The following is a 21,946-nucleotide window of genomic DNA, read 5'->3' as shown; positions in this document are numbered from 1 at the left end:
CCCGGCTGTGGCTACTTGAGTGCCTGAACTGTCCAACCGCTTGGGAGAGGCCATAGTGGAGGTTCACGCGCCGCAGATTGTTTTCAGCGCGAAAATCAGCTGAGGAGAGCTGTCAGTCTGGGCATCGCTTCGCGCTCCTCATCGCGCATTTTTAACAGCAACGAGTTTGAGCTGCGACAATTGGTTGTTCTCGGGGCATTCGAGGGGCTTCGCTCCCCCCTTTGCCAGCATTACTGGAGACCCAGCATGGAGGGCGAACTTTTGTGGAGCTTTTACCCTCCTCTATCAGCTCGTTTCGCGCGGGGCTTATAGCTTTGCTCCCAGCAACTACCGACAAAGCCCGATCACCCTAATATTCAATGGAGTTTCCTTGCGCTTCCTTTTTTGCTTGGGTTCTCTTTTCCCTCAGTGCTATTTGCGCTTGTTTTAGGCCTCCAGGCTTCGGCCTGTGCCTTCTGAGGGCATATCCTTCCTCGCCTTGCCAGTCTGTGAGACACTTGGCACTAATTCTGGGCATTTCTGAATTTGTGAGCTGCAAGTTATTCCTTATTTACTGACTGCCTCATTTACTGACGGCTGTGTTAACTGATACTATGCCCAAGGCTTCACACAAATCGAAGCATGGCCAGAAGGCGGAGCGCTCTGAAAGCCCTCACCCTCAAGGGGATTCTCATGCTAATAAGGACCAGAACCAGGTCCCCTTACCTAGGCCGAAAAACTCAGATTCCTCTCGGTTGCACCATAAGACTTCCTCCCACTCTGCACCCTCCTGCTCTGAAGCCCGAAGAGATAAGATACTTAAGAGACTTTGTGCCAAGGTGAGCGGACACCAGCCTTCAGCCACGGAGGCTAATCCCGGGGCGCAGGTGGACCAAGTTTCCCTCCAGGATTGTCCGGTAATTATACAGCCGGACAGTTTGTGGGGCTCAGAGACCGCTCCAGCTTCTGTGCTGCCGGCAGAGTCCTCCCTGGCTCCAGGCTTGTTTATGGCTTCACCAGAAACGGCGTCTGCCCCTCCTCCAGCGGACTTGGGGTGTGGTGTCGTACAGCAACACAATTTCTTATCGCCAGACCAAATTCAACAAATCATTGCGGCAGCGGTGCAGCAGTTGTTGGCTTCACAATTTTGGCCCACCAACAGGGCCAATCTGGCGCTTCTACTTCATGGATGGACGTTGCGTAGGAGGACACTCTTTCTATCGAGGCTCCGGACTCCCCAGTTTCCTCCATTTTGAGCCATGCATCTTCCCAGGCCGTGGAAGCTTCTCGTGACTTGGATCTGTGAGAAGATGAGGACCTCCTGCTGGACCAGCCTGCCTTTACGGGCTTGTTTCCTCAGGCTTTATTCAAATCCTTGCTGCACAAGGCCGTCTCTACGGCCCAGCTGGGCTCCCCATCTCCTACGCTGGCTCCCCTGGTTATGCCCGAAGGGGCTCTGAACCCCTTGTTCGCTAAACCATCCAGACCTGTGGACACCATTCCTACCCCCCCTCTGTTCCTCAATGTCATCCGGAAACAATGGTCCTCTCCTGGATCGGCCCTGGCCCCAACGGCCACGGACCGCAGAAATTTCAATGTGGCACAGGATTTGGACACCATCCTCCAAGTTCCGGCCATGGACACACCAGTGGCCACTCTCCTACCTCATACTGTCCGCTTTCTCATGACATCGTTAAATGGTCCCTTATGGACTCGGCGGTTCAGCATCCTTTCTATCAGGGCTACCCAATCGGTGCCTGATGACCAAAAGGGGACGGGATTATATTCCCGCATTTTTCTTGTGCCAAAATCATCGAGGTGGGTGGGTGGAGACCTATTCTGGACCTTAAACATTTGAACCGGTATGTTGTATACTGCAAGTTCAAGATGCAGTCGTTACGATCTATTCTCAACAGTGTTAAGAGGGGCGATCTCCATAGACCTCACTGAGGCCTATCTCCACATTCCCATCCTCCCCTCCCACAGGAGGTTCCTTAGGTTCTGCTAGGGGGGTCATCACTACCAGTATCGGGCTTTGCCCTTTGGCCTTTCATCAGTCCCTCGTACCTTTACCAAGGTATTAGCTGTCTTGGCAGCTTCCCTTAGGGCCTAGTCTATTCATCTACAGTGCTACTTAGACGATATCTTAATTTTGTCCTCTACCCTGCAGCAGGCATCTGCTGATCTGCATGTTACTCTCCAGACCTGGCAGCCCATGGCTTCTCCATTAACCTGGAAAAGAGCCATCTAGTCCCTACCACTCGTTTGCTCCATCTAGGGGCTCTGATAGATTCGGTGGAGGGGAGGGTTTATCTGTCACAAGAGCGACAAGATAGCTTAAGGGCTCTGGTTTCCAAGGTTGAATGGGCTAGATCAGTTTCACCTCTTGTCCTTTCACAACTCCTGGGCAAGATGATCTTGGCCATCTCCATCGTTCCCTGGGCCCAATTGCACTCGAGGGAACTTCAATGGTTTCTTGTACCGTTGCAGAAGGTGGGCAGAGGCACTTCCTCTGCAAAAGTTCCCGTTCCCAGGAGGGTGATCATGTCCCTCGGGTGATGGCAGACTCCAGCCATATCCCGAGGTTGCCTGTTCTTCGACTCACAGAGAGTGGTGGTGATGACAGATGCCAACCTCCTAGGCTGGGGGGCTCATTGTCTTGGTCAAGTGGCGCAAGGCATATGGAGCAGCCCATCGGCCCATCAACTGGCTGGAACTGTGGGCTGTCTGGCACTGCAGGCCTTTCAACACCTCATCTCCAGTTCTCACGTCCTTGTCCTCACGGACAATATTACGGCGAAGGCCCATATCAGTCGCCTAGGGGGCATGCGGTCCTAATCCCTGATGTTGGAGGCATTGAGGGATTGCCTCAACATCTTGAATGAGTCGGAGATTCATCTCGACTCATTACTGGCGGAACACATTTCCAGCGTTGCCAACGTACAGGCGGATTGGCTGAGCCGACAGCGATGGAACCACGAGGAGTGGCGTCTTCACCCTCACATCTTCAGACAGGTTGCTGCGCACTTCGGCAATCCAGGGATCGGATTGCCACCCCGGAAAACATGCAACTTCCACGCTTCATCCCGAGGTACCCATCGACGCATGCAGAAGCCTTTGACACCCTCCGTTCCCCGTGGCCACCAGGGCTACTCTATGCGTTCCCTCCGATCTCTCTGCTCTTCTGGGTTATTCGCAAGCTGTTGCTGGAACGAGCGGAACTAATCCTTCTTGCCCCACATTGGTCTCGCAGGCCTTGGTTTGCGGACCTAGTATCGTTGTCAGTAGCCCCACCTTGGCAGCTACCTCAACGGGAGGACGCCCTGACTCAAGGGGCATTGAGACATCTGGACCTGCAGTGGCTCCGTCTGACCGCTTGGCGCCCTAGGAGATGCCAACATTCCGGCAGATGTGATGAGGACCATTCAGGCTTCGTGGAGGCCCTCTACAGACCGTATGTACTTGGCCACCTGGCGGACCTTTTGTTCATGGTGTGATCAGAACGGGGTTCAACCCCTCCTGGCCTCAATTGTCAATATACTGATTTTCCTTCAAGAGGGCCTTTCCAAGGGGCTTTCTCCTAATACATTGCGGAGACAGGTGGCGGCGATCTCATCGATACTTACCTGTGGATCTTTGTCTTCCTTGGCCCAGCACCCCTTGATTCGCTGGTTCCTGTGGGGTGCTACTAATCTATGCCCTCCTGTCCTACCTAGGTACCCAACCTGGGACCTTTCCATAGTTCTTAATTCTCTTACGAGTGCCCCGTATGAGCCTTTGCAGACGGCTAGCCTATGGCTGTTAACATGCAAAATTGCCTTTTTGGTAGCTATTACCTCGGTTCGTTGCATCTCGGAGATTGCTGCCCTCTCCATCCGAAATGACCTCTGTGTGTTCCACCCGGATCGCATGGTACTCCGCTTGGACCCTACATTTATGCCTAAGGTCAATACGACCTTCCACCGTATGCAAGAACTTATCCTGCCCAATTTTTGCCCCCGCCAGCTCACTGGCTCGAACAGCGGTGGTATTCTTTGGACGTTCGGAGGGCACTACGTGCTTACATTAAGCAAACTGCTAACATCCGCAGAACAGAATCTCTCTTTGTGTCTTTCCTGCCGGTCTCTCTAAGTTGCAAGGTGTCATCCACCACCATCGGACGTTGGATTCGGCAGACGATAGCCACGGCCTATGAACTACATTCCCTGCCTAGACCTCCTCGATTGACTGCTCATTCTACCCTCAGCGCTGTGACATCGGCGGCTTGGGCCACGCAGGCCCAATCTGCAGGGCGGCGACGTGGACTTCCCCTTCTCCCTTCATCCAGCACTAAAAACTGGACAAGTTTGCTTCGGCAGATGCCGCTTTTGGTCATAGAGTGCTGCAATGGGTCCTCTCAGGGGAGGGTTCTTCGGACCAGCCTGATCCCCCCCCCAGTTGTAGGGACAGTGATCTTTGGTATGTCCCATCCTGGCTGCTGTCTCCACCCACAATAGAGAAGGGGCATTGGTCCTACCTGAGACGCTCCTTCTCGTTGGGTGGAGACAGCAGCCAGACCCTCCCTTTGCCAGTCTGATCTCTCTCTGTGTCCTTTACTTGCCTCTCTTTTTGGTCTCCCACACACTCGGCCTATCTTCTTGTCTTTGCCAAAGCTGGGTCTACCCAGTAACAAGGGCGGTACTTAACAACTATGACAGGCTCAGTCTATCAATCTGAACAGACGAGCACACCCCATCCTAGCTGCTGTCTCCACCCAACGAGAAGGAGCGTCTCAGGTAGGACCAACGCCCCTTTTCCTCTGGTCCCTTACTTGTCTTGGAATTTGTTTGAGTGTTATTATCTCCTTTCCTTTGTACAGAGTTGCCTCATCTCTCATCTTTTTGTAGATTTCTTCCTTTATAATTTTTTTGGTAAATCTGACATGCACTTCCTTTGGCAGTTTGTGCCTGCATGCATAATTTATATGCACTCTATTGACCTCGTCAATGTCTCTTCTCATATCTTCCTTGTCTCTCTGTGTTGTTTCTGCCAGAATCTCCACCATTATCTCTCCTAAATCTTCAACCTTACTTTCCGTTATATTCTGGAACCCAAGATAAAAAGATGCCTTCTCCATTTCCAGATGTGTGATCAACTCTTCCAGTTCCGTGTTAGTCGACATCTGCTTTTGTTCCAACGTCTCTATCTTCTTGTCTGTTTGTTCCATTTTTGATTCTACCTTTTGGATCCTTTGTTCATTCTTAACGATATTCTGTTGAATTTTTTCTATTTTGTCATCCATTTTCTTTATATTGTCTTTTATTTCTCCCACATCAGATTTCACATCCTCATGGTTTCTTCTTGTTTCCTCGTGATTATTCACAATGGATTCTTGTGTCTTGTTCATTGCTTCTTGGATCATTGTCAACACTGATTGAATATTTTGTATACTGGAAATGGAGCCTGCCTTTTCTTTATCTGCTCCCAGCATGGTTTCTATCAACTTTTGATGTGCTGGGGACGCTGTAAGAGATGTCTGATTCGAGGTTATTTTCTTATTTGTTTTGGTTATAGTTGTTGTGCCTGTGCTTGTCATTTTTACTCTGTTGTAGATTTTCCCAAAATTTCATGCAATAACTTACTTTTAATATCCTAAAGTTTGTTGTCTATAATAGCTTTAATCTATATTCTACAAATCCTTAAATAACAGTCTATATAATATTATAAGTTTATCTGTGTAAATACTCTTATCGTCTAATAAATATGTAATCCCTCTATAGGGCAATATATGTTACTATATATCTTTCTGAGTACTTGTTTAGGATTCTATAAGTTTTAACTTGTATATACACTTATAGAGTGGAGAAAAAAATAAAAAGAGGGAAGTAAGGGAAAAAATTTAAAATTCTAAAAGTTCATTAATTTGTTAATAATATAGTTAGCACAATATATATAATCAGCTATAAAGATAAATAAATATAACTAGATGTTACTGAAATTAATATCAATATCAATAATCCAACTTGTCTCAATCTTTAAGTACTAATTACCAATTAATAATCAACAATCAGGCCAGACGGTCCTTTGAGACTGCCAGCCCCGTCGCCCGTAAAGAGCCACCTTTACATCTGAAAGGTGGCTCGAAAAACTCCATTTCCTAAAGGAAATGTGAGATAGAGCTGGCGAGGGCAGGTAGAGCCCTCTGCGAAGTCCCCAGAGTTCTTTTTTTTACTCTTGGGGACGAAGCAGGTTGTGGCTCCCTATTTCCGCTCGCTGCTGCTCCGGGCTTCAGGAGAACTCTGCCTTTTTGCAGAGCTAGGTGCTGGGACCAGACCAATCAACGAAATTAACAGATCATCTGAATAAGCAGGATGAAATCCAGATCGGGGATCCTAAACTGCAAGTATTCTAACCCCAAAACTGATTTTAAAATTAAAGAAGAGTGAAAGGAGGAAAAAGGAGAGTTTAAAATGGCAACTGGCCGAGGCTTGAGAAAAGCTGAAAGCGAAAGTCCTTCCGTTTGAATAGTTTATAACATTACAAAGTTACAAAGTATCTAGCAAAAGTACTGGTTAGAAGTGAAGAGAAAAAACTCTTATTTCATGTTTCTTCCTTCTTAGAGACTTGTTATTGATATTGTTTGGAGAGAAGTCTTTTTCTTTAAAAGGAAAAAGAAAAAAAAATCTGTTGTGTGGCAGGATGGCGCTAAAACTGACAAAGCCAGATAACCAAGCCATGGGGGGCGGGGGTCTCCCATTTATAAATCGCATGAACAAGTTGAGAGTTTGCAGATGCAGAAGAATGGCTTCATAGACCTAAAGAAATTTCTATTGGAGGAGATGGCAAGACATGATAAGACTGTGAATTTGAATCTTGAAAATTTTAGACAGGAAATTAAAGAGTTGGTTCAACAAAAGTATGATATTCTGAAGCAACATATGAAAAGTTTCATAGAACTAATTCTGAAGATGGATGAAATTATAAATTTAAAAATAGACTCTAAGGAAGTTGATGATATGATTTATAATTTGGATAATAAAATACAAAGAATTGAAAATGATTTAATAAGGATTCAAGAAAAAAGCTCAGAAGTAGAGTTTAAAAAAATAAAGGAAGCTGATTATAAGACTTACAATGTAGATAATATAAAACAAAGGATTGAAAATGAAGCCACAATAATGCAATTCAGACTCATGGAATTTGCGGTTAGAATTAGGGGAATACAGGAAGATAAAAGACAAGATTTGAGAAAGATGTCTGCTGAAGTTCTGGTTGGGATTTTAAAGGTTAGCCCTGAAGATGTATCCTGCAAGATTGATAAGGCCTACAGAGTTAATTCTTGGGTGGCAAAGCAAAGGCAGCTGCCTAGAGATGTGGTGATTTACTTTACTGATAAAGAAATAAGAAATGATATTGTACAAAAGTCTTTCAACTCCACTCTTGAAAAGTATGGAAGGAAGATCTGGATATTTAAAGAATTACCGCCCAAGTTGTTAAAAGATAGAAAGGATTTTGGATTTTTGGTGACTGAACTAAAGAAACAAAACATCCCATTCAGGTGGGATGTCCCAGTTGGTATAATATTGAGATATCAAGGAGAACGATATCAACTAAATACTGTTGAAAAAGCGGAAGAATTTTACTATAAGGTTTTTAAAATGGGTTTAACATCTCCACGTATAATACACGAGGGGAATAAAGAAAAGCAAAATCAACAAGAGATTGAAATTCAGGCTAAGCAGATGAAGGTGGAGGTAACCGAAAAACAACAAGTTACAGAGGCTTTTGTGGATGAGCCGCTTCTGGATTCTCCTTCAGAGGCTACAGTTGGATTACCTATAAATACAAGAGAGGCGGCTTTGGATTCTAATGTGATGACTTATCAAGCTACAGACCAGCATGGAAACCAAACAGTTGATATACAACTCATAGAAAGGAAACCAGGATGGAGATTTAAGGCACAAAAAGTTAAGAAAAGAAGAAGCAGGTCCTACAAAAATAAAAATTTTTAGACCAAACAACAGTGTAATGCCAGTTACTTAAGAGCTGATTGAATATTTAGAAATTTAGTTGAGGCAAAGTATTGATGTATATTATCTTGAGGAGAGTGACAGATCTCTGCAGTTCTGTACTCTTGGGATGTGAAGATGGCCATAAATTGAGTGAATTGGAATTTTCTATTTTGGATTCTTTGACAAATGGATTACGTTTATGCTGAGCTATAAGGCAAGAGAACTATGGGATTGGGGCATGCAGAAGATCTGGCTGTTACCCCAACACAGTGGTTGGAATTAATAATCTAGTTGGAAGACATTATAGACAACACTATATGGAATATAAATATAAAGTCACTCGGGTGGTTTTTTATATATGAAAACATTTACTATTGATGGGGTCAGATGGTAATTGAAGATACCGAACATACTGTTGGAATTAGGATGTGATGTTACTCTAACATGGGTAATGGAATTAACAATCCAGTTGAGAGACATCACAAAAGATATATGGATTACAAATTTAAAGTTAATTGAGGATTTTATATATATATGTAAATAAATTCTTTTTTAGTGGAATGGGCAGAAGAATAAAGATATTGAAAATATTATGTATGTAGACCTGTAGGAAAGTGGGTGGAGATAGGTTAGTTTACTGATTGTTCAGTTTAGGAGAAGGGATGTTATGTTATATCAATATACGTAAAAGATTCGAATTAAGAGATATATGTATGGGGGAGGAGGAAATGGATAGATTATGAGTTGAAATTGCTAAATTAGGATTTATTATATAGTTTTACAGCTGAAAGTTGCTTTGAATGTTGTTTTGAAATGTATAGTATAAGGGGGATATAATGATATTGTTAGAAGGATAGATTATGAGTTGAATAGATGAAATTGCTAAATTAGAATTTATTATATAATCTTACAGTTGAATGTTGTTTTTGAAATGTATAGTATAAGGGGGATATAATAATATTGTTAGAAAGAAAGGGTTAGTATATGGGGGGTGGAACAAAAGGATGGTAAAGTATTATATAATCTGTTACTAACTTGGGTTTTATTTTGGAGAAGCCACAGGGGGAAGGGAGGGGGAGGGGGGTTAGGGAGGGGGGGAAGAGGGGAAAATTTGTATTTGAAAAACTTTTTCAATAAAAAAAAATAATCAACAATCAGCAGTTATTAATAATTAATAATTCTACTCAGGTTAATCAATTATATATATATTTCGTTATTCTTCTTCCATACAATCCTCTTTCACTCTTGCATCATTTTCTGCTCAGTCATCTGTACAGTTCTTTTTTCCAACTCTCCTGAAGTATAGTTTTTAATGCCACTCTCCAGGTATGTCCAAATATCCAAATGTCCAGATTCAGCACTTTTAAATAACAGGTTTAAAATTCGTTATTTTCAAAATCTATTCTGTCTATAGTTCCATTAAAGTCACCACTTCTCCAATCACCACTCCGGTTCCACCGCTCGCTCTCTCCCTCCGATCTTTAATGGCTTCCGTCGATCTCACAGTCCTAGTCCAAAGCACCGTCTTCCAACAAATCTATTTATTTTGTAATCCACACCTCTTTCATGTCAAAATCCAAATATATCCGTTAAAGTTTTCTTCCTTGTCTCCGCCATGCTCTTGCCTTTCGCGCAGTCACTACCTGTCAAAGTTCCTTCTTTCTTCCGCTGTTCGTTATCTCTTTCCAATCTTTAAGGGTTTCAGTCAGTCTCACAGTCCTAGTCCAAATCACCATCTTCCAGTCAGTCTATTTGTTTTGTAATCCACACCTCTTTCAAATCAAAATCAAATTATATCCATTGGAGTCTTCTTCCTCGTCTCCACCACTCTTTCTCCTTTCGCGCAGTCACTACCTGTCAAAGTTCCTCCTTCCGCTCTCTCTTTTCATCACCACTTTTATCTGGCTACTGTTTTGCTGCTTGTTTTGGAGACTCGATCTCTCTGTTCTCTTCTTCCACTATATAGCTGTTCCTTGCTTGTTTTTTTTTTCCTGGCTTCTCATACCGTCGCGATCTTTTGGTTCACTTTTTGCTTCCTACTCCTCAGCTGTCAGCGCTTCGGGCCAGCCAAAATGGCTGGTTTTTCCTTTACCGGAATTAAGAGGTTTCTCCTGAACCTTCGGGTTGTTTGTTTTTCCCCCGAGGTCCTTGAAGAATGCTCTTTTTTCTATTGATCTCTCTGGGATCAATAGTGCCTAATTCGGCTTCCTGGTTGGGAATATTGGAACTACAAGAATGGAGCCCCGTTCTCTCGCTCCAGACATGCTGACGTCACCACCGGAAGTCCAGTAATCTGTCCATGTTTTAAGACTCTATTGCAGGAACCTGTATTTTGATGATTTATGTCTATTTTTGTTTTATTTTGAAATTGAAGGCGCTCTTGAAATATTCAAATTTTAGTTATTTAGTTTAGTTATTCTACGAAGTCCAGCATGGCACACATAATTTTCCATAAGCACAGCCACAAATCCAGACGAGCACTAGAGCTGTCATATAGAGATCATTTGGATTTTTGAAATTTAGAAATGACATGCTAATATGTATGGAGATGCTGAGGGCTAAATTGCTCATAATGTTGAATACTGATTTGTATTCCTTTCCCTTTCTCTTTGCTACTATTTGCAGTGAAGTTACGCAACAGAATAATACACATGTACCCACACTCACAGATATGCCAGATCCTCATAAGCTATTATAGGAGGAAAGATAAAGAAAATTCTTTCATCCCACTCAGGTCTTATGTAGCAAGTTGCAACCTCTCAGCTGCAAGTTGGAAAAATCAGAGGATTTTTTTTTTAAAAAAAATAAAATGTCTGGGGAAAACAACATCTACCTAAACATTACATGGCTTGTAACTCATAATATAGTTGCTTCATAGTAAATCTATGTTTCTGAAGGTTTTTTATTGTAATTAAACTCTTTGGGCTGCAGTGCTTCTTTCTATCCAGCCTCAGACTTCACTATCCATATCATGAGCAGAAAAACATTCCCATTAGAAGCCCAGTGGAAGGTGATTTTGAGACCTCTCCACTGATGGCATATAGCCTAAAAAAGAGATTCCACCTGGGAATATTCCTGTAATGCTAACAGAACATCTAACAATTTACTATATGCAGTTTGGAAGTATGTGTTTTTCCTTTCATTTATACCGGTACTGAATAGAGGGATAATCTGAGAACAGAAAAAAAATTGTGCAACCAACATAATAGTAATAATTTCAAAGGCAGCGTTGTTTAGAACAGCTTATATCCATATAAATATATGTTATTTCTAATGTTATTAAACAGCAACATCTGCCTATCCCAGGTTCTTGGTAAAGACTTGATAAGTAAACAAAAATACCAAATCCAGTATAAACATCTGGATGACTGGGCCCCTAAGTATAATGCTGTTAATTAGGTAATGAAATCATGAATCATTTTAATTTATTTTGTTTTTTCCACATTTTTCTAGGAAGACTTTTATTTTTATCTTTTTTTTGATAAATATGACCAGATACAGGTGATATCTTAATCCATGTTTTGCGACTTAGCTTCGTTTATAAATATCCAGTTTGAAAATATATTATTTTATGTCCATGTGAAATTGTAGATAGTTTTGTTTTCTTCTTTCCTAGTGTACCCAAAGTATAATCACATGAATATGAATGAAGAAAAAAATCAGTTGTATCAACAGTAAAGAATTTTCTGTCCTTGAATCTGTGGTAGTTGATGATGAGTAGGTGTGACTTCTTGACAGGCCCAAATTAGCACTATAGTTAGTTTCCAGGGAACAGCTTTTGATTTCGGATAGCTAATCCCACAAATAACATAATGTAAATTTCTTTAAAGCAAAACTGTGGATCTTCCAGAATTTGTTATCTAGCAATCATGTTCACAGTTAAAGCAAGGAAACTGAACTGCATTTTGAGGTTCTGCTTTCCTGCTAATTCTTAATTATAAGAAGTCTTCAAATTCTTAGTTTTTCCATTGCTATCCCCAAATGTCTTTTTTATTCAGATGTCGATCCTATGAAGATTGTTGTGGTTCAAGATGCTGCGTGAGAAGTCTGTCGATCCAGAGACTATGGTATTTTTGGTAAGTTGGAAAACAACTACTAAGGTTAATGTGATATCCATGAAGCCTTCCTTTGTGGTTAGAATAGAATAACAGAGTTGGAAGGGACCTTGGAGGTCTTCTAGTCCAACCCCTTGCCCAGGCAGGAAACCTTACACCACTTCAGACAAATGGTTATCCAACATCTTCTTAAAAATTTCCAGTGTTGGAACATTCACAACTTCTGCAGGTAAATTGTGAATAATTAATAATTGTTATTAATAACAATTAATAAGTTGTTCCACTTATTAATTGTTCTAACTGTCAGGAAATTTCTCCTTAGTTCTAAGTTGTTTCTCTCCTTGATTAGTTTCCACCCATTGCTTCTTGTTCTACCCTCAGGTGCTTTGGAGAATAGTTTGACTCCCGCTTCTTTGTGCCAACCCCTGAGATACTGGAACACTGCTATCATGTCTCCCCTAGTCCTTCTTTTCATTAAACTAGACATACCCAGTTCCTGCAACCGTTCTTCATATGCTTTAGCCTCCAGTCCCCTAATCATCTTTTTAAGGTTAATTTACTTTGAAAATGAATTTAAGTGCCTAAGGCAACACTCCCCCATCTGATGCTTTCTAAATCAGTCAGACAAGAATTCCTGTATTACTATGACAGATGGGTTTAAGTAATTAATACAACCTGATACCTGCCTTCATATAAGTAAGCTTCATTCAGTTTAATGGGCCATAATATCCAATAAAGTATATGGGTATAACAAGGATAAAAGATTAAATCTGAAACAAGAGTCAGAGTTTTCTTTTGGGCACATACAAGCTTAGAATGAGTGAATAGCATCAAGGCAAGCATCTCTTCCACACCATGAAGCCTCCCTCTGGTCATCCCTTCTTCCTTTTAGATGCAGTCTCTAACTACCGCCCCCTCAAACAAACCTGGAATTGAGCAGGCCTCAAAGTTTAGACTAGCTGGCTGTTATGTGAACATGAAACAATTATTAATTTCATTGTCCCAGATGGTCTTTGAGATATGGAAAGTTTGTGGAAAAAAATCTCTTAATGTATTTTCACCTCCAAAATGTTCAGATATTTGGCAAACTGTGGGAAGCTTTAGACACCAAAAAACCAATGCTAAGCAAGATGAAATTTATATACCTTGCCTAAACAGTACTTGAAGCATAGTCCAAAAAAAAAAAAAAAAAAAAAAAAAAATCAATTTTTTCTAAGCCATTTAGATTTATGGACCATTGATTAATTACTTTTACTGGGATCAATAATTAATTATACAGTAAATTTTATAAATAACTAACCTGTTTTTCTGCTCAGGTTTCTTCTGATGATGGGAGTTCTATTTTGCTGTGGGGCTGGTTTCTTTATCCGAAGACGGATGTATCCTCCACCACTGGTTGATGAAACAACTTATAATGTGTCATTCACTCGACCACCTAACTCCAGTACACCAGGTTAGAGATTACAATTGCCCTATCAGGTTTACACCTATTGTTCAATAATATAGTAATTATTTATTTCAATAATTACTGCCAGGTTCTCACTGATTAGATTGTAAAGTAATCCAATGCTTTACCTTATGAAATTTGCCAGACATCTTAAAAGACTTAAAAGGCAGATTGAAGAAGTATAACTTCAAAGCAAAATTTGTGCCATGAATAAAAGGTGTGACTACAAAGGATCATACAAAAAGTTAAAAAAAAAAAAAAACAGGTTGAAGACCATTTAGGCTATCTTAATGCAAGTTAAAGCCATAGTTGTTCAACTTATATATCTCCAATAAAGAGAGTCCATCCAAATCAGACAGATTTGCTATTTGAAATTGGCTATTAACAAATTTTTTCTAATATATCACCAGAATGTAATAAAAGTGAAGAAACAGTAGATCACCTAATAAGCTATTGCAAAATCACAAAAACTGCCTGTAAACAACAGCATAATAAAGTACTATATTTTTCGGAGTATAAGATGCACCTTTTTCCCCACTAAAAGGGGGTGAAAATTTGGGTGCGTCTTATACATCGAATGTAGCCCCACCCACCCATTGGCCCCCATCCTTTGGCCTCTGCCTCCCAGCAATTTACCTCCTTGCAGCAAGCAGCAAGAAGAAACAGCTCGTTTCAGCTTCAGCAGAGCCTAATTAGCACAAGTTGATTGGATCAGCCTCCCAACTCTCAGCTGTTTTGCGCAGGCCTTTGCTACTTGCTGCAAGGAAGTAAATTGCTGGAGCAGATTTTTTTTTTCTTGTGCTAATCAACTTATGCTGAAAACAAAAATGAAAGTAAAGCAGGCTGTTTGCTGCGAGGCAGAGGCAGATTTCCTTTTTTTGTTTTCCTCACCAAAAAAGGTAGGTGCATCTTATAGTCCAGTGCATTTTATACTCTGAAAAATACAGTAGCTATAATACTGCATTGGAATATCTGCAAAAAATACCATTTGCCTGCAAGCAAGAACTGCTGGGACCACAAATAGGCAAAATAATAGAAAAGAAAGAAGCTAAATAGTTCTGGTATTTTCAAATTGAAATTAAAATTTCAAACAGAACATCCCAGACATAGTGTGCCAGATTGGGGTGGCTGTTTAATGAAAAAGAAGATAAAAGCACATTGTTTTAAATTATTTTTTCCATGGAATAAAATTATTATTATTTTTTGTAATCAAAGAAACAACACTAATATGTCTAAGAAACCCAAATACATCAAATGGTTTCCTTCAGTTATCAAGCCAGTCCACTCAAAATGTAAATACACTCTCACACATAGGATTCCAATGACACAGGGAATTAAACATATTTATCTATTTTTCTCCTTGCAGTTATTCACATATTAAAGTGTTTCATTGTATGTTGTTGAATATATACCATGTTTCCCCGAAAATAAGACCCTGTTTTATATTTTTCTGAACCCTGAAATAAGCGCTTGGCCTTATTGTCATGCGCTCAAAAGCCCGATTGGGCTTATTATCAGGGGATGTCTTATTTTGGGGGAAACAGATAGATTTTCTTTTAATCTTTGAACAGAAGAAAAGGGAAAATAAATTTAAATAGAGTTTAATAGTAAACATGTACTAAACAAAAATATAATTGAAAGGGCCATACCTTGAACAAGAAGTGATCTTTAAGCATATACTGTATGTACTATTTGCTTCAAATTCAAACATAAATTTTCATTTTGTCCATGCGTTACTGTGATAGAAGATATATCTTTCTACTGTTGAAGAATAAGCCACCAGAAATACCAGTCCCAGTTATATTATCTACTGACAGATTTCAAATCTGTGGATTGTAATTCAGAATTACCTGAGGATCTGTAAATGATGAGGGGAAAGGGCTGAATTGATACCATCAATGATTTGAAGGGAGTCATCATATCACATCATATAGGATGGTGAATACTTTCATAGAGGAGGCTCTGAGTGCTACTAGTCAAAAGGCATGGCAGATCTATCTTTTGTAGCATTACTTCATTTTTTGGAAGAGCTTAAAATATATAGGACAAAGAGTATGAAATTATTAAAGAATTATATTGTCCCAATAAAATCTGAGACCATAGCAAATAAAAACTTACAGTGAAACTGTATAATAAAAACTTTATCTGAAAACACTTGCTTTTTCTGTGGGATGTCAACTGGCAAAGCATTCCTGACCTGCTCTCGAATTGCAATAGGCAGGGGGATGGGGAATCAAGCCTCGCAGCTGCATCGAGGAATTTGCATTTCAGTCAAAACAAAGCACATTCCAGCCGGCAATGTCAAGGTCATCTACACGGAGACCCACAGTGGCCAGAAGGAGTGACTTCTACAACCTACCAAATTGCTTCATTGGGGAATGTGACTGATGACAGACCTTGGGGGGAGGGGGAAACAGGGTCAGAGCCAAGAGAATTAAGTGAGGTCAGAGTTGGCTTCACTTGGTCCATGCCAACATGAAGCTCCTAAACTGGATTTCTTTTGAAGTTTGGCTTGAGGCTCATGATTTAATTAGAGCATCGGTCAGAACCCTGACAAGGGGTATCATGGCAGCAACATTTTTTTGGATAGAGCCATATTACCATATAAGTGCCAGATAATTGTCTAATGATTTCTGAAGAGTTTTTGAGAAATCCATTTTAATTTCAAAACGAACACTGCCTTTTCTTTATAATATTCTAGTTTCTGTTTTATCCAGACATTCTATGAACTGAACTTACTTCTCTCTCACATTGTCACAGCATATGTATGATAATTCATTAAATACTAAGTTGGATGACTGACTCAAAAAATGGTGAAAGAGGAATGAATAGAAACAAGGCTTGTAGATACAATTTGGCAAATGCAACAATTATGAATATGAAATTAGTAGCTCAAAAAGAAGGTAAATATTGTCTCATTTCTAAGCTACTAAGAAAAAAGATCCACTTATTTCAGATTGCAGAAATCTGATCTTCTTGATGGGATTTTTTTATATTTAATGTTTTCTAAACTATACAATATAAAAAGCCTTGTGAATATAGCTTGAAGATCATCCAGAATTACTTGTTCAGACATGGTCACATTAATCAGTTTCTGATATTTATCATTATGTCTCTTTTTCAGGAGTCCAGCAGCCAGGAATGGCCTATTATGCAGATCCAGAAGGAATGACGATGAATCCTATGGCGATGAGTTATCATGTCCAACCTAAATCTCCACAAATGAACCAAGTTTATCCCCCTCCACCTTCTTACTGCAATACCCCACCCCCATCATATGAGCAGGCTGTGAAATCTTTCACATAATCTCTTTATTGAAACCAGCAGGACCTTAGTCAGAAGGAAGATAAATTGTGAGCTGAGCTGAAGACTTCTCAGAGCTCTACCATCCTTTGCTGTTGCTCTAACTACAATACTTTGGACAATAGTGATGGATTTACAGCACAGGACAAATTAAGTTTTGACATATTCAAAATGAGAAAAGTTTTGTGTGTGCTTCTCTTCTGAAACCTATATTTAAATTCCCTTTGCTGACCTTTTAAATTTATTTTCTTTGTGATTTTGATGCATATAGTAACACATGTTTGAGGGAAAGAATGGTAGTAAGCACAAAACAATTTAAAACTCTAGGAAGATATTGTATCATTTTACAGATGAAAAGAGGAAAAAAGATGATGGACTGAAGACAGTTGAATTACTTGAAGCAAATGAACTTGTTAATAAAGCTTAGACAAATAAAGAGTTGATAAAGGAAACTTGGAGGAACTGTAGTACAATATGTGGAAAACCTTTCATGTAAGAATAAAATCCCTTTGATTCACTAGCACCAACATTGGAGGGAAGAATATTACAAAATTTCCTATGCTACCAGTTTGTTGAAGATGGGCTGCCAAAAATAAGAAAATGCATTATCCTTTTGGGAGTGCAGATGTCATAGCAAATTGCTGATTTGGGATGGAATGGAAAATGCTTCTGAGGGTCAACAGTAATTTGCCAAGATAGAATAATACAAAAATTAATAGAAAATACTGGTTATGTAAAGAAAAAGTTTGGAGTTTTTATATTGATTCAGGGGACCTTTTTACAACTGTATTTTGGCATACACTGTTTTTATAGGTATTCCTAATTGGATGTGAGAGGTGCATCTGAAACAGGAGAACTCAGTAAGGAATCCTGGTTGGTCTGATTACAAACATGGGCTTGCTTTTATATTTGAGAATAGACTACTAGTACTTCCATTTTGTTTTCAGTTGTTTTCCTTTTTTGACATTGGAGACTTATTTCCACATGACTTTTTCCTGGAGAGTGGTGGGTGGGCTGGTTACATAGTTATTTATTCAGAGTGAAAATCTTACTGAAATTGAGATTTGCCAGGTACTGAGACGTGATTGCAGATTTTCCAGGATGTGATAAAAGCATCATGTAGAAATCCACAGGTATAAATCTCATCCATCAAAAGTATGAGTCTCAGTTTCCATAGATTTTTCTCATTAGAAATGTCCTGCATTTGGCTGCTGACAGCCCAGGTTCAAGACCTGAACGCTGCGGGACAGGGTGAGCTTCTGTTACTTGTTCCAGCTTCTGCCCACTTAGCAGTTCGAAAATTTCCAAATTCAAGTAAATAAATAGATAACATGGTGGGAATGTAACAGTGTTCCAGGTGCTTCGGCATATAGTCGTGTTGGCCACATGATCACAGAAAATGTTTTCGGAAAATGCTGGTCTCCTTGGCTAAGAAATGAAATTGAGCACTGTCCCCTAAAGTCAGACTTGCCTGGACAGGGGAAACCTTTACCTTTACTGGCATTAGAAATATTTAGGAACTCAGCTCCTAGATCTTGTTTCCACTAAAGAATAAATGAAACTTAAGGTTACTAGGATGTATCTGGACAGTTTTTCTTTTAGCTAGGCTTCTGCAGGTAAACTGAGAAAGCTGGGCAATTGTGAATTCTTCCCTTTAATCTATAAGTGATGTATAGCAGAATGACATTCAAATGAAGGGAGAAGAAAACCAGATAATGCTATGAAAGTTTACATGAATGGATAATGTACCACCAATTCATCTATCCATAATATTGGACTTCAGTCTTTAAAAAAATGGGAAATTTCTAGATAATCTGTAAGATCTGAAGGAGTATCTGAGAGGCACCTCCATTTCAGTGCATGGACATCTTTGGAGGCAGTATTCAAATGAGACTTTGATTTTAATTAATTCAGTACCTTGACTGAATATATGTTATTTTCGTTGTGTATTGGTCAAATGAATATATTTTGAAAAAAAGCGAAACTCTGGCATTTACATTTTAGACATATATCTAAACTATTTTAAATGTTTGTTTACAATATGCAAAAGATTTGCATCACAGCTATAATGAGCAATTTTTTTCAAGAAGCGAGATTGCTGGATCATTTTTTTCTACCTAGCCTTCTGTAATACATGAAACTTCCTTGATAATTCTTAAAAATAGTAAGAAAGAAGCTATTGCTATTCAATTTTAGTGTCTTGCTTCTGAGCCAAGTGTAAATGATTAAATTCTAGAAATTTTTAAGTTTATTAGCATTTCATGAATATTTAAACTGGGCTGCAATTTAAACTGGGCTGCAATTACATCTTCAGTTTCAGATGTAATCAAACTTTTGAACATTTTTTGAACTATACATCTCAACTTCAGCCTTTAATCTGAAATAACTGTTTTTTTTTTTAATTTTTTTTTTAAATTTGATTTATATGCCGCCCTTCTCCGAAGACTCAGGGCGGCTTACAATGTGCTCAGCAATATGTTTTATGTACTGTTCCCTGAATATTACTTTTAATTTTAATTACAAGGGGCAATTGCTGTGCTAAGTTAGAAACTTTGACAGGATCAAAGATAATATAATACCATAATGTATATAATGTAATATTATCTGAAAACATAGAAGATTGCAATGTTCAGCCTGCAGAACCTTCATTCATGATTTGTCAGTTATAGTGAAAATACATATTGAATGTAGGAAAGTAACAACTACTGAACACTAAGGAAGTTATGAAGTCTAAAAAAAAAATCAATTGATGCCCCAGTTCTTGAAAAAATACTTTTATTATATATAGATCTTCAGTATTTGAGAAAGGAACTATTATTGTTGCAGTAGCTTTTCTGCAGAATAAAATTTCAGTTAAATTCTTTCTGAAATTCAGAAAGTTTAAAAACACTAAGTAGCAAACAATAAACTGAAAAGCCATTAGTACAAATTGAATTAATGGGAACTTTATCTATTATCTTGCAAAATTAAGTCCTAAAGATATCAAGGAGAAATGATCACATATTGACCCTTTTCCCTTTACCAGATCGTGATCTATTGATAGGCTCCAGATTTTTCTCAATGTAAAACAAGATTTTTCTATTGAGAAAACAACAATTAAATTGAAGGTACAAAATGTGGTTGTAAAATTCAGACTCTGCAATCATACAATTTTCAATTATATGCATCATTCATTCTAGTTTTGCTCTCAAAGCCTATAAAAAGTAGCATAGTTATAATTACATACCTGATTCAAAAGAATTAACTTACAAAGTATAGCTGCAAGACTTACTTTGAGAATTCAAGGTTAGGAAAAAGGACTAGAGACCTTACAATATATACAATACAATACAATAATGTATGCAGTGGTGGGATTCAGCCGGTTCTGTCCAGATCGTGCAAACCAGTAGCAGCGACTGTGGAAGGCTCCCCCCCCCCACCCAGCCAGACATAATGTGTGACTACTGCACATGCACAGAAGGCTGTGCACATGTGCAGAGGTGGCGCACTTGAGTGAAGCTAATGCGCGAGTGCGTACGCTCACATTTGCAAACCGGTAGGGAAGGTAAGTGAATCCCACCTCTGACTGTATGTATGTTAAATCTTTTTCTATTCTATTTGAATGATTGTTATTTTTAAAATCATACTTATCAAGAAGTTTCCTAGATACAAATATACCATAAAAACTATTTATAGTTTTCTAAAAACATGTAGAAAGTAATAAAACGTAGGCCATCCTTTTATATTCTATTATATATGTTGAGGTGAGTTCCTTGTTATATATCCCGAGAGATACTCTAGCTATATAAAAGTTCCAGTACATAAATCTTAATCATTTTTTTAAAAGTTGTGGGTCATTATTATGTAATTTAAGAGAACAGTTTGGTTCTCAAGTTATTACAGAGGAAGTTTACAAACATTTTGCAAATGCTACATAGCATCTATTACTTTGATTAATCACACAAACTATAATATGAAGAAAATGTTGGGCTGTGTTTATTCTAAGTGCAGATAGGGATGGGATCACATGGAAAAAAATATTAAAAATGAACACATCAAGAAAAAGGTTAATCTCTTTTTGTCATAGTTCATTTTTATGTATTTAAGACTTTATGCATTTAAGAGTTTATGCACTTAGCACTCTGAAAAATCTTACAATGCCAGAATAGTTGAGACTGGTTCCAAAGCTAAACATATAGATAAGATTCAATCTGAGATAATTCAGTTGTTATAAAGAGCACTTTCCCTGTTGCTCCCCAGAAGCCAGTAAAATATGTGTAAAGACTTGCAGAATTTTACTATTATTATTAACCTGAACAAAAAAATTAAAAAGGACATTTCATAAAATGTAATAGACATAAGAATTATGCCTCTTTTTGGAGTGTTAAAGCAGCAGCCTCTTCTGGAACTATGAATGTGGTATCTTTAAAGGGTTTTTTTCTGGCTGTTAATACGGGTTCATAATATACTTCACTGTATATGGGAAAAGTTGTGCAATGATTGTGTCAATCTCTCCGAAGGAAACATCTGCTCTAATGCTTTGAGGACTACTTGGCTCATGCCAATACATCTTGTGTAGTTCCTTTTTGAATGTTTTGTATAGCTAAAATAATTATGTTTTGTAGTAGCCAGAAATATAATAGTTATGTGTCTATTTCACCTATAGTCCACATTTACCATGATAACAATCCTTAGACATGTGTGGGGTTGAATTGAGAAGCGCAAATCAAATCTATCTTGGCTTTCTACATACTATGTAAGCAATTTCTGTTCCATCAATACAATAATAAGATAGGATCAGTTCACCTGCATTTTCATAATTGGTTGGCTGCTACATTATTAGGTTGCAAATATGTGTGAATCATGTCTGATAGAACCACCATATCATTAAAATAATTAAGCACAATATTTATTGTTAATTGGCAGCAAAAAGAGATATCAAAGGCTGAATTAATTTTGGTATGAGAGAACCTGATTTATTATTGAGCTGTCAGGCTTGAATTATAGCCTCTCCTTTTCTCATTCTACTATTTAGCTTTTGTGAGTTTCTTTTAGCAGAACTTTTAGAAAACTAGAAAGGTGCATACTTAAAATTTGGGAGGAATCTAGGAGTTGGGTTTATAAGAGTTCATTAAGTGCTGCCCATCTTTGTTTCATAATTCAAGAGCTGATTGTAGTAAAAGTTAGTCTTT

The 21,946-nt window shown here is 39.0% G+C and overlaps 1 protein-coding gene across 2 annotated transcripts in view; it reads left to right on the top strand.

Moving 5' to 3' along the window:
- VOPP1 (VOPP1 WW domain binding protein) overlaps positions 1-17,487 on the top strand; it is a 77,140-nt gene extending 59,653 nt beyond the window's left edge. For both annotated transcript variants that reach the window (XM_034416512.2, XM_087892418.1), the window contains 3 exons: positions 11,969-12,046; positions 13,342-13,478; positions 16,597-17,487. In XM_034416512.2, coding sequence (XP_034272403.1) covers positions 11,969-12,046; positions 13,342-13,478; positions 16,597-16,778 — 397 coding nt within the window. In that variant the 3' untranslated portion in view covers positions 16,779-17,487. The remainder of the gene's footprint in view (positions 1-11,968; positions 12,047-13,341; positions 13,479-16,596) is intronic.
- Positions 17,488-21,946: the final 4,459 nt, after the last annotated feature.

This window comes from Pantherophis guttatus, chromosome 4 (assembly GCF_059756535.1).
Source record: "Pantherophis guttatus breed Tessera chromosome 4, ASM5975653v1, whole genome shotgun sequence".
In the NCBI taxonomy this organism is placed as follows: Eukaryota; Metazoa; Chordata; class Lepidosauria; order Squamata; family Colubridae; genus Pantherophis; species Pantherophis guttatus.
The sequence above is the reverse complement of the archived record's forward strand: the minus strand, read 5'-3'. Positions and strand labels throughout refer to the sequence as shown.